The 12,768-nt window shown below is 35.2% G+C and overlaps 1 protein-coding gene across 1 annotated transcript; it reads right to left on the minus strand.

The window, feature by feature from the left end:
- Nucleotides 1–9,365: 9,365 nt before the first annotated feature.
- Nucleotides 9,366–12,363, minus strand: LOC126027309 (pre-mRNA-splicing factor CWC22 homolog). The gene has a single exon (XM_049786310.1). The coding sequence runs from the start codon at nt 12,258–12,260 to the stop codon at nt 9,549–9,551; it is 2,712 nt and encodes a 903-aa protein (XP_049642267.1). The 5' UTR covers nt 12,261–12,363; the 3' UTR covers nt 9,366–9,548.
- Nucleotides 12,364–12,768: the final 405 nt, after the last annotated feature.

The raw sequence follows: 12,768 nt of genomic DNA on the forward strand, positions 1-12,768 counted from the left end.
ACCAACTTCTGTTTTAATTCACCATAGTCCATGGCTTAGAATATTAAGTGTTCTAATTAGATTCTCTGGTTCAATCCTTAACACCCAGTTCCTTTCGTGAAGGATTTTGTCCCCATTAGAAGATGCTGAGATGCAAGATGCCTGCAGCAGTGTACCCTAAGGATATTCCATGGAAACCACAGGTGAAAACTGCATCAGTGAGCACCATGGCATGAAAGTATGGTGGAAAATCAATAATAGGAAGGACATTATGGCCACAGGAAGGAAACAAGGACCAAAGAGGTTGTGGTTGAAATTACTGGCACAGTGGTCTAGAATATCATTCTAATTTTCCACTATAATAGACTTCTTTTATAACAAATATGGTTACTCAGAAATTTCAAAGAAAATTACTTAAGGGGCCATCATGATAGTACAACAAGAAGGGAGCTTGCCTTGCTTGAAGATCCTCAGTTTCTTTCACTAGCATCCTCTATGTTTCTCTGAGCCACCAAAGATAATCCCAGAGCACAAAGCTAAAAATAAGCCCTGAGTACCACTAGCTGTGCCCCATATAAAAAAAATTACTTAAAACAAAAAATTCTGGTTAGTTTGTTAAGAACTTAATTTTAGTGTATTGTTTTCTCCAAGTGGTACTTTATATATCTTTTATATATCATAAAAACAAGCAGCAGTATAAATTAAATTGTCTGTGTATTAATAATGATCTCTAAGATAGAACCAGTGGAAAATATTTACCTTCTCATATGTCATCTTTATTGTTATCATTATACCTATTATTTTATCCTGCCATTTATTTAACTATTATAATTTCCTTTCAATTACTGAATAATATTTCATGACATGAATTTAAATTTATGTAGTCATACAGTTATATGGGTTATTTTAAATTTGGAGCCATTAAAAAGGAAAATTATATAAATGTCTATGTATAAATAGGTAGGTTATTAGTGACAAATTACCTTGTTTTTTCATTATATGAAAATATTATGATTTCTTACACATTCTGAATATTTTTGAAGGACAGAAGATTGTAGCCCTTTAATATTTCAGATCACTAGTGTCACTTCCTTTTTGTGCCTCAAAGTTTTTTGTTAGTCTTGCTTGTATTTGACTGTTCTTCACTGGTCAGTAAACAATTTCCATCCTCTTCTACAAAGGTGTTTTTCTTATTTTGATTGTCAAATTTTGACAATAGACTTAGCTATAATTTATATGTGGTTGCCCATTTTGTTGTATCTATTTAGCCAAATAAGAAAAATTCTGTCATTTTACATTTAAATTACCCCTTCTTTTATTTATTTATATTTATTTACTTTTAGCTGTATAGTGTTTTAGCTCATCAAGTACTCTGGTGGAATAAATATTAGATCCTTAGGAACAAAGACACTATCTCCAATAATTTAATTTTTACAATTTCTATTGTTCAGGTAAATTAATAGATCGCATTCACTCCTAGACTGCTACTTATGTTTCATCCAAATTTCTGTTGTCTATATGTAGAACATTGCATAATTGAAACTCACATAGTGATTCAATTAAAAAATTAAAAATTACATTAACTAGTATTTCTATTGCATTATTCTTTTTTAATGTGTTATAATTTATAACCATTTCTAATTCAAAGATATATTATCTTGGTTTTTGTTTTCCACTGATTTACATTTTTACATTTTCAGACTCTTTTTAATTCCAATAAATAATGTTCAATTTAACTATGTATATCTTTAGTTTTACATTATGAATACTATAACTTATGAAATCTTACATTTTAGGATCCAGGGATTTATCTCAATATATAATACTTAACTTTTCTATGTGAGTCCCAGAACCTTCCCCCAACGCTGAAAATACACACACACACACACACACACACACACACACACACACACACACACACACATACCCTGCCCTTTTGACAACATTATGGCTGAAGAAAATTTCATAATAATTAATTAATTAATTGGGTAGAATTTCTGTCTTTTTTAGTGTTTAGTGACGATTGTTATTCCCTAAATCAATTTTTATTCTCTGAAAAGTAGATGTGTCCTATGGCTTCACTGCTATGTTCTGCACTGACCAAAGGAATGCAGTGTCTCAGTATTTTTCTCCATATAACCTCTACCTATGATAATGGTAGCAGATCAGAGAGGGGAAGATGCATAATTAGTATTGGCCACTAGTAAAATTTCTAGAAAGCCTAGGCTTTGAAAGCATTCTATTATCAGGAGTAATATTGGAAATTGCACTGGGCTATCTGTACTTCAACCCTACTGGCATCTATGAAGACACATCTACTTACCATGAAAGTATGTCAAAGGCAACCTAGTGATGAATGCACTTCCTTTTAGCCAGTTGGGAATAAAAGACCCAAATATCTCTATGTATTTTTCTGGTGCTACCCTGACAATATATTAGAGTGCATCATTCAAACTGGCCTGGTAGAGAGAGTTTAGATTTTCCATTAGTAATTTTCTGGTCATTTGGTATAAGGGTTACATTTTATTCCATGGTATTCTGTTGAAGTAGTAGAAATATTGTCTATAAATTTGCTTTTTTCTGACAAGTTAGCCCATTCTGGCCTTTAGTCTAAAAGAATATGATTTTATTGTAGGTTTTTTAAATGTATTTTTTCCCTAGGTGGCTTATTTCCTCCAAGACATATGAGACAAAAATAATTCTCTCAGAAGTCATAAGTGTCTTTTATTTCTGGGATTCAAAAGTCTTTAATTAGTGTGTCACTTTCATCTTTCAGGAATGTTTTATGTTTTTATATTTTAATATTAGGCTGAAAGTTATTAAAGGAATTGAGAAATATATGTTTACGCTATCTTCCCAGAAGCAGAAGTTTTTGTCACTTGTTTTTAAGTGCCTTTTTATACAATTTTTTAAATAAATTAATTTGAGTGAACCATTTATTTTCTGACAGAATTCTGTCATAGCTTAAGATTTACTTTCAGTGAATATAATAAACCAAGTTCATATCACTATTTGTTGATAAATACATAACAATATAATACAAAAGATGTCACAAAATAGGGGCTGGAGCTATAGTTTAGCATGTAGGATATTTGTCCTTGCATGTAGCTGACCCAGGTTTGATCTCTGGCATGCCCTATGGTCCCCAGAGCCCCACCAGAATTCCTTAGCATAGAGCCAGAAGTAACCACTGAGCACTGCTGGGTGTGGCCATATTTTTTAAACACAAAAAACATTTATTATTTTCCTACATTGCCATTTTAGTATCTCTAGTATTTATCTTATTTTATAACTAAGTGCTTAATTTTTATAATTAAATATTTTAAACAGCCTAACCAAATTGGTCTCTTTTTTAACTGGCTACACATAGGAAAGTTTTAGCCTTAAAAACTACTTCATAATCAGAGTGATCCTGAACAAGCTGAGATACAATGATCAGAAAAATGAGAAGAAAACAGAGATTGAACCTCTATTCCCTCTACCATTACAAACTATAATTACCTCTGTTTTACTATTTAAATCACACAAGTACAATTTCTGCCTCATACTGCACTGCATATTCTTCATCATACAAACCTAGTCTGTGTTAACATTGTGTAGATAAGCCCCTCTCAAAAGAAGGAGAAAGTGATTGGTGTAGGCTATGACTGTCTGTCCTATATATCCTAAAGACAGATTTGTACATAACACAAATTTAAATTTAAATTTTTTGATAAAATGATTACATGGTATATTATTTTGCAAAGAAAATACTTATAGAGAAAATGTATTTTCTTGAAAAAATTAAAATAGATATTATCTCACATTTATAGACCATATATATACATAGTCCAGAGATAACAAATAGAATCATTTGGGGTCAGAAAGATAGCACAGCAGTAGGGCATTTACATGCGGCCAACCTGGGACAAAACCGGGTTCAATCCCTGGCATCCATATGGTTTCTCAAGCCTGCCAGGAGTGATTTCTGAGGGCACAGCCAGAAGTAACTCCTGAGTGCCACTGGTGTGGCCCAAAAGACAAAACAAAACAAAAAAAAGAATTATATTTATAAACTAAGTTATTAAAGCAGACAACTTTATGATACCAGTAAGAATAGCATACATTGTTTCTCTATTATATATTAGGGTTTAATTTTTAATACTTACAGCAAACCATTCTTTTTTATGGCCAATGAGAATCAATTTTACACATTCATATAATGTATATTATGATAGAATCTTCCAAAATCATGTTTTAAAATTACCAGTTAATAAAGGTCAGTCGTCCAAGAATTTGACTGACTGAACCTGCTTTTATTAGGTATAATATCATAATACAGAAGATAAAGAAAGCCCATCTTATTAAAATCAGTAATTTGAAAGCCAAGAATCATTTTTAGACTAATAGCATGCAGACTTTTTCAAGCTATTGAAGTATACAGAAGATGTTAAAATAAACCATGGTTATCTAAATGGAGGATTCATCCTATGTAAGAGAGATGAATTTATGCTAATTGTTCATTTAGAGTGGATAAAATTGCCTTCTACTTTAGAAAGCACTGACCTCATCAGGGATTTGTGAAGTTGGAAAGAGAGAAAAGTGACTCTTAGTTTTAAAGAGCAGAAAATAATAAGGAAAATAAATCATTTCCCAAACATTCAAAAATAATATGTTACTATGAATATCTTTTAATGAGTATCAGGAACATATATAAAAGAATCCTAACCAAATACCAATGGTCATACTGATTTTTTTTATTTATAATGCCAAGTATTTTAGTTCCAATGTATAGTCATTTTTTATTTGGATTTTAACAGAAAGCTTAGTAAATTTTTTTAGAAAGTATAGTCATGATTTAACTAGATTAAAGATTACCAAGAATGAAGATTCATCTTACAAAGACATCATATTTTATGCTATAATTAAAAAAATTGTACTCTCTCATTCAAAAACATTTACATTATTTTGTACTGATAATAATTTCCTTTCCATAAATGTCTAAAGAGATGTATATGTATAAGTACATTTTCAAAAAAAATGGTTGAGCTAGGAGAGATTACCATGGGTAGGATGCTTTCCTTGCATGCACCTGTTTGGGGTTCAACCCTAGTGCCACTTAAACAGTTCCTTGAGCCCATCTGGAGTTAGCATTCAGCAGAGAACCAAGAAGTAAGTTCTGAGAACCACTGGGTATGACCCCCCCAAAAGAAAGCAAAAGCAAAAGAAATGCAGTAGATAGTACTAGAGATATGATATTGATTATGTACTGATTAAGGTGCTTCCCTTTCATGTAACTAACCCTGGATCTCAAGAACAATCCTCAATCTTGCCAAGAGTGATTCCTGAGCACAGAGCCAGAAGTCCTACACACAACTGGGTGTGGCCCCAAGCACACACACATAGAACTCAGGGACCCAAATTATCTTTCCAGAGAAACTTTAGACCCCGCCCAGTTCTATACTTAGTGGAGCCATGTGAGCTAAATGTTAAAAACAAGATCTTGCATAAACTATGCATACACACAAAAAATGTATTTTTCTTCCCAGTCTTTAAGAAAATTTTGAGGAATAAAATTCGCAGACCCTTATTTATTGTATAGTCGTTATGAAAACAAGGATAACTAGAAGAAACACATGTACTTAGGAATGTAACTATAAGAAGATAGTTCAATTGGGATAAACATAGAATAATCTCACTGTGGGATATAAGAAAAATAAAAGCTAGTATGGGATGATATACAGAGACAATAGAGATGAGGATTAGGACAAACAGTCTATGGTAGGAAAGAGAGCAAAGAGCTGAGAGAGAGAGAGACAGAGAGAGACAGAGATAGAGAGATGGAGAGACAGAGAGAGAGACAGAGAAAGAGAGACGGAGAGACAGAGAGAGAGAGAAGTTACTCTGAACGTGACATGCATGGCACCCCTCATTAATAGTAGTGCAAACTACAGAAAAGGAGAGAGAGAGGGAGAGAGACAGAGATAGAGAGAAAAAAGAGAAAGTAAAGAAGAGAGAAAGAGAATGAGAGAGAGAAGTAAAATGCCTTCCCAGAAAGTGGCAGGGGAGGGTAGTTGGGTGGGAGTGAAGAGGGCATCAGGGAGGGTGAGAGGAAACTGTTGACATTGGTGGTGGGAACTGCACACTGTTGAAGCTTGTTGCTCATTGTATATCTGTTAACTCGATTATGATCAACTTCATCTGCAGAAAAAATGAACAGGCATCTACTCAAAGAAGAAATACAAATGATTATGAACAAATGCTCCACATCACTAATAATCAGGGAGATATTTATCAAAAGAACAATGAGATATCATAGCATGCTATAGAGACTGATACAGATAATAAAGAACAAGAACAACCAATGCTTGTATGGATTTGGAGAAAAAGGAACTCTCATTTACTGCTGGTGGTAATGCTGTCTAGTCCAAGCTTTCTGGAGAAAAAAAAAAGGATATTACTTAAAACACTGGAAATTGAGTTTCCTTATGATCCAGCAATACCATTCTTTGTTATATACTCTAGGAACACAAAAACACAATACAAAAATGCCTTCTACACTTCTATGTTCATTGTAGTGCTTATTTACCACAGTCAGAATTTGGAAACAATCCAGATGCCAAACAACAGATAAGTGGCAAAGGAAATATGGTACATCTACACAGTGGAAGAGATATAAACACAGTATTGTCTCACTCATCTGCGGTATTAAAAAAATAGACAGTATGGTAATAACACACAGACAAAAGAAATGAGGACCAGAAGAACCAGCTCATGATATAAAGCTTACCACAAAGTGTGGTGAGTGCAGTTAGAGAAATAACTATACTAGCACCTACCAAGACAATGATAGTAGAGAGAAAATTGAATGCCTGTTCCAAAGACCAACAGGGAAAAAGGGAAGAGTGAAATGGGGAACATTATTGTCATGAAAAATCTACATTTGTCAAGGATGTTTACCATTCAATGACTAAAATCCAACTGTAAACATTTTTGTAACACCATCTTGGGAAAGATATGAAGCTTTATAATATCTAGGAAAACTAAAGCAAAACCCCCAGACTCCTAGGATTATATACTGCAGCCTATAATCTTAATATTAGTTGAAGAAAGCTATTTCACTGATCCATAGATATTGACATAAAGAATAATGGTATACAGTGAGGGCTGAAGAGACAGTAAGAGACTTGCACATTGTTCTTATTTTATAAGGAATTATTTAGTTTCATGGTTTGAAATCAAATAATTTATCAAATAATAAAATTATTATTAAACAAATAAATATAACAACTAAGAGCAACAAAACCAAAATTTTTTAGTGGTGGCAGAAGAGCTTTTTTCATTTAGAGTACCTAATAATATTAATGGATGCATTCTTTAATTAATTTTTTTAATGACAGCATTAATAAGAGCCCACATACATCAAGTATGGACAAGGAAGAGCCTTTCCCCAGGAAAACACAGATTTCTGGGTGGGGGGGCACTGATCTGTACCCCATCTGAAGACTTGTCTATTTTGATGAAAGCAGACAGAAGCCAAGCCAGCAAATGTCAACAGACATTGAACTGCTAGGAATCACCCAAGAAGCCAGTGCTAAGGAATTAAATAACCAAAGTACTGCCTTTAGGATCACTGGAAACTGCAGGACAGAATTTAGGTAAGTAGGACCCTGAGTGATATAGCACAATGGGTTGGGTGTTTGCCTTGCCTGAGGCCTACCAGGATTTAATCTCAGACATCCTATATGGTCCCCTGAGTTTGCCAGGACTGATTTCTGAGAGCAGAGCCAGGAGTAACCTCTGAGTGCAGCCCAAACCAAAAACCAAAAATACAAAAAAAAGAATTTAGGTAAGTATGTGACAGCAAAAACCCAGGGATAAGCAACTAACCTAGTTGAAGAAACTTATTCTTCACAAAAGGAGATCTACCCAGAGCCACCTCACAGGTTCCTCTCCACAGCTGGTTTCTGTGTATGGCAGAACATAAGCCCCACCCAGAACGGAGGCAATCTCTAACACCTTTCTCTTTATAAAATCCGTCTTCCTCCTAAAGTGCTTGCTGCCTTCCTCAGAGTTTCTAGCCAGAGCCTCTGGCAGCTGGCATTTGTCTTGCAATGTAACTTTAGTATCTGAAAAAGTCCCTATTTGAGACTCCAATCCAGACTCTTCCAAGGTCCCAGGACTAGAGAGAGGTTTCAAAGACAAGATATCTTATGGAACAGTGTCTACAGATTCAGTTTATGTGCCCAAAATTACTATTGGAAGTGTAGATGATGCTATGCTCTGAATCCACAGCTTCCAGAGAATGCTGCTCTTTTGCTTCTAGAAGCAAAAAGTTCCTGACACCTGCAGATTGGAGCTAGGCCACACCTAGCTGGCTTAGCCTGAGGCTGCTATAAAAGCTCTGACCTGGGAATACACTAGTAGCAGCTACTGATACTAGAGAAACTTGAAATCTTGTTTTTTCCAGCAACCTTTCTGTTTCCTGCTCTTTAGACTCCTCCCCTGGTCAGGCACTAATGTAAGTGCAAACAAACACCATCTTAGAAAAGAAATGAAGCTTTATAATATCTAGGAAAACTAAAGCAAAACCCCCAGACTCCTAGGATTATATACTGCAGCCTATAATCTTAATATTAGTTGAAGAAAGCTATTTCACTGAATCCATAGATATTGACATAAAAAATTATGGTATACAGTAAGGGGCTGAAGAGATGGTAAGAGACTTGCACATTGCTCTTATTTTATAAGGAATTATTTAGTTTCATGGTTTGGAATCATGATTGCTGCCTCTTAAATTAAAGAAACTGTATCTGATGGATTTATATGTTAAGATGAAGTTGATCTCTATTAAGAAGACTGCAAGGGGGCAGCACAAGGCTGACCTAGGACGGACCACGGTTCGATCCCCTGGCATCCCATATGGTACCCCAAATTAGGAGCGATTTCTGAGCGCATAACCGGAACTATGCGTAACCCCTGAGCATCACCGGGTGAGGCCTAAAAACCAAAAGAAAAAAGAAAAAGGACTGCAATTTGGCACAGCAATAAAAAATTTCCCACCAATTTAAAAAATCACTATATTCACTATAAGTGAGTGACATGGCATAAATTATTCCGAATGACGGATTTTATAAAGAGAAAGGTGTTATAAACACAAACATACATATAAGATACATATAAAAGTCTTATGCTATAAAATTTTATATATGCAAAATGATTACATATAAGTATCTACCACCAGATTTGACAATTAAAATTTTACTATATTTCTATTAAAATGTTACTCATTGCTCTATGTAATAGCTTGAATTTCTTTTTTTTTTTTTTTTTTTTTTTTTCAATGAGCATATTTGATCATTTTATTATCAAAATATAACCAAGATACATTCCTCTCTGGTGAAACATTTCAAGTATCTTAAAGTGGAGGGTCTTGAGATGTATCAATTATAAAAAGGTGTTGCAATGAAAAGTTCTTAAATGTACAAACAAGTATTTTATACAAGAATTCTCTATAAAGTCCATCAATGTGAAAAATACTTTGTCTCAACTAAATATAAGGCATGTTCACTTTCTGTTATTTTGTACAATTATTTTTTCTGCTTTGTTGGAGACTTTTCTCTTCGTTGGTCCTGATTTTTCTTTGATTTTCTAGAATGTCCAGAATACCTGCTAGATTTTTCATATCGCTTCTCAGCACCGTTTTGATACCTATCATCGTCACTTCTGGAACCTGAATGTTTTCTATTCTTTTCTCTTGACTTTGATCTCTCTCTTCTTCTAAAATTGTCACTGTCTTTATTTCGATGTCTGTGCTCATTTTCAGAAAAAGAATTTCTTCTTTCTCCTCTCTTCCTTTTGGGGTCACCATGCTTACTTTCAAAATCTGTATATATTTCTTGGTCCCCATCATGCACAACTCTGCTATAACTATTTCGTTCAACACCTCTGTCTGATGTGTATTTTGTTATGGGATCTCTCCAGTTTGGATCTCTGGAGTTTTTATCTCTATGCTTTTCTGATCTTCTTTCCCGCTCAGTCCTGGATTCCTGGTGCCTTTCGTCTGGTCTTCTTTCTTCATGTTTCCTATCATTTGCCTGTTGTTTCCGGATCAATTTATCTACATCTTTCTTCCTGGTCTTCCCTTGACCCTTCTTTCTTATATCTTTATCTGAGGCAGAGCTTTGACTGCTGCTGGATGAGGAGTCACTTTCATCACTGGAGGACTCTGAGCTGCTGTCGCTGCTGTCCGAATCTGAGGCAGAGGAGTCAGACTCAGAAGAGGACGATGAGGAAGAAGAGGATGAGGAAGATGGATCGGGCTCAACATCTACTTTCTGGGCCACAATAACCTTGGGTGTATTTTTGAGGTGCTCACGCAATTCATCCGTTAACCCTCCAAGACCTATAGATGTAAAGAAATTGATGGCAAATCGAGTATTCCTTGGGTTATCTCGGGGCAATAATCCTTCGAAGAAAGGCTGCAAGGTCTCATCCTTTAATCTTGCATTAAGTTTAGGAAGACCCATATATTCACATAGTTCCTGGAAAAATATCTTAACAAAAATTCTGCTGGATGATGTTGTGGTCTCTTCACTCAGTTTTATACATTCAAGAACACTCCATGGAAGTGAATCAGTGTATAAAAGGTGAGCAAACATCTTAGCAACATTTCTCAATTTGTTTGTCTCCAAGCGATGGATAGTATCATATTGTTCTTTGAATATACCTTCAAAGGATTCCATATATTCTTTTTTTAGCATGCAAAATCGCCCAGCTAATAAGCCAAAAAACTTTTCATATGTTCTTTGCTGAGCACAACAATCAAGTATCATGTTACAGAGTTCTTTTGTTTGGCTTTCAGGAAACTCCATTTTCAGCAGTTTGTGAGCACATTCTTCAAAATCTAAACTTGACTGAATTGCAAGATAAATTGTACGACGAAATGAGACTAGATTAATTTCTGTTTTGTCATGAATAGTTAATTTTTGTCCTTCTTCATCTTCACCCTCTTCCTCCTCCTCCTCCTCTTCCTCTTCACTACTTTCAGCATCTTGGTCAGTGTTGGAGTCACTATCACCTTCATCAAGAATTTCCTTCTTAATAGCTTTATACTTTTCTTCATTCTCCATAAAATTAGGATCCATCTTGAAAACATTAAGTACATCTTCTTGATTATAGTCATCCTCCAGAGGGAGCATGTGGGTGAATTGATCATCCTCTTCTACTAAATCAAGTCCTTCTAGGATAACTGGGTGGTCCTTGAATCCATCCTTCCGAACAGCAAACATCACTTCAATCATATACTGAACTCTTTTGTCAATTTCAGACTCATGGAGAATATTTCGAAGGCGTTCAAATATAGCATTGATCCCTCTTGGTGAAACTTGTGTTAATTTGAGGCCACATTCTTTGAGAAAACCAATAGCTACTTCAACACTATCATCAGTTGGTCTTTCCAGGAGTAAAGTGAGCATCTCTAAGCATAAAACTTCATGTGCCACATTCTGGTTAATAAGATGTGCCACAAATTTTGAAGCAGTCAGACAAAGTTGCTTATCATTTCTTCTGTAGCCTTTTCGAAAATTAAGAATCAATCTCTTGAGGATTAATTCTCCTATTTGTGGAAATTTTGAGTTTATAATTGCAACCAATGCTGCATAAACATGGGTAAAGATTGGAGAAGCACTCTGGGCTTGCAAAACCGATCTGGATAGAAGGCCCCTTCCTCTAACTATATTTTCTTGTAGAAGTTCTTGAATAATAATACCTATATTAGAAATATTGACTTTGTTGATAAGACCATTGATTGACTTCTTTAGGGCCTCCCAGCTCATCCTCTGGTATGCCAAGCTGTTCTTATCTGTGATCTGTTCCTGCATCATCCTGAGCTTTGCAGGAGGAATATAAGCACCCCCTGTGCGAGTAAGGAGAGGATCCAGTTCCTCTTTCTTCTTTTTTGCTGAAGGTTCATCCTGAGTAGATGAACTGTGGGTCAATGAGGGTTCTGGGCTTCTTCTTAAGGGAGATGGAGTTCTCCGGGACCGTTTCCGATCCGCATCTCGTTCTCGTTCTCTTTCTCTGCGTTTTTCTCGGTCCCTGCTTCGTGATTCCATGCTGCCATCATAAGAATGTCCTCTTCTTGAATGTTCATAATCTGATCTATAATCAAAGTAATCTCTATCCCGAGGGGATCGTTCTTGGTCTGCATATCTGTCTTCAGGAGAGGAGGTCCTCTGGTAAGAATGGTAGTTTTCCCTTCTCTCAGAATAATGTTTTATCTGTCCCACACTACTTTTCATTTTGACAGTTGAACTGATAAAACAGAGTCCTTAAGCTATTCCAAAGAACAAGTACAAAATGGCACAGATTCCTGGAGAGTTTACTTCTTCTTTTGTCTGCAAATATCACACTAATTGGAAATTCCTGCCACGAGAGCAATGTATCCATGAGTTTATAACTCTCGCAGCTCTTGTTAGCACCATGGTGTGGATTTTATAAAGAATTGCTACATTTCTCTCCTTTTCACAAATATGCAATTCAGCAAAGCTATTCCTGATTTCCTGCGGCTCCACCGCGCCGCCATGACACCGGAAGTACGTCCTGAATTTCTTATTGATATTTCGTGTAAACTGTTAGATTAGTATACATATGCTTCAGCATTATTAAACTAGTGCCAACTGTATGATTTATTTACAGCATCTTTTAAGGTTAACAAACAAACAAACAAAAAAAATGAAATAGCCCTGTTTAAAATTAGGGAACATACCATTGCCTGAGGAAATTTTTTAATTCTTTTTCTAAATCTTT

Source organism: Suncus etruscus, chromosome 14 (genome assembly GCF_024139225.1).
Source record: "Suncus etruscus isolate mSunEtr1 chromosome 14, mSunEtr1.pri.cur, whole genome shotgun sequence".
Classification (NCBI taxonomy): Eukaryota; Metazoa; Chordata; class Mammalia; order Eulipotyphla; family Soricidae; genus Suncus; species Suncus etruscus.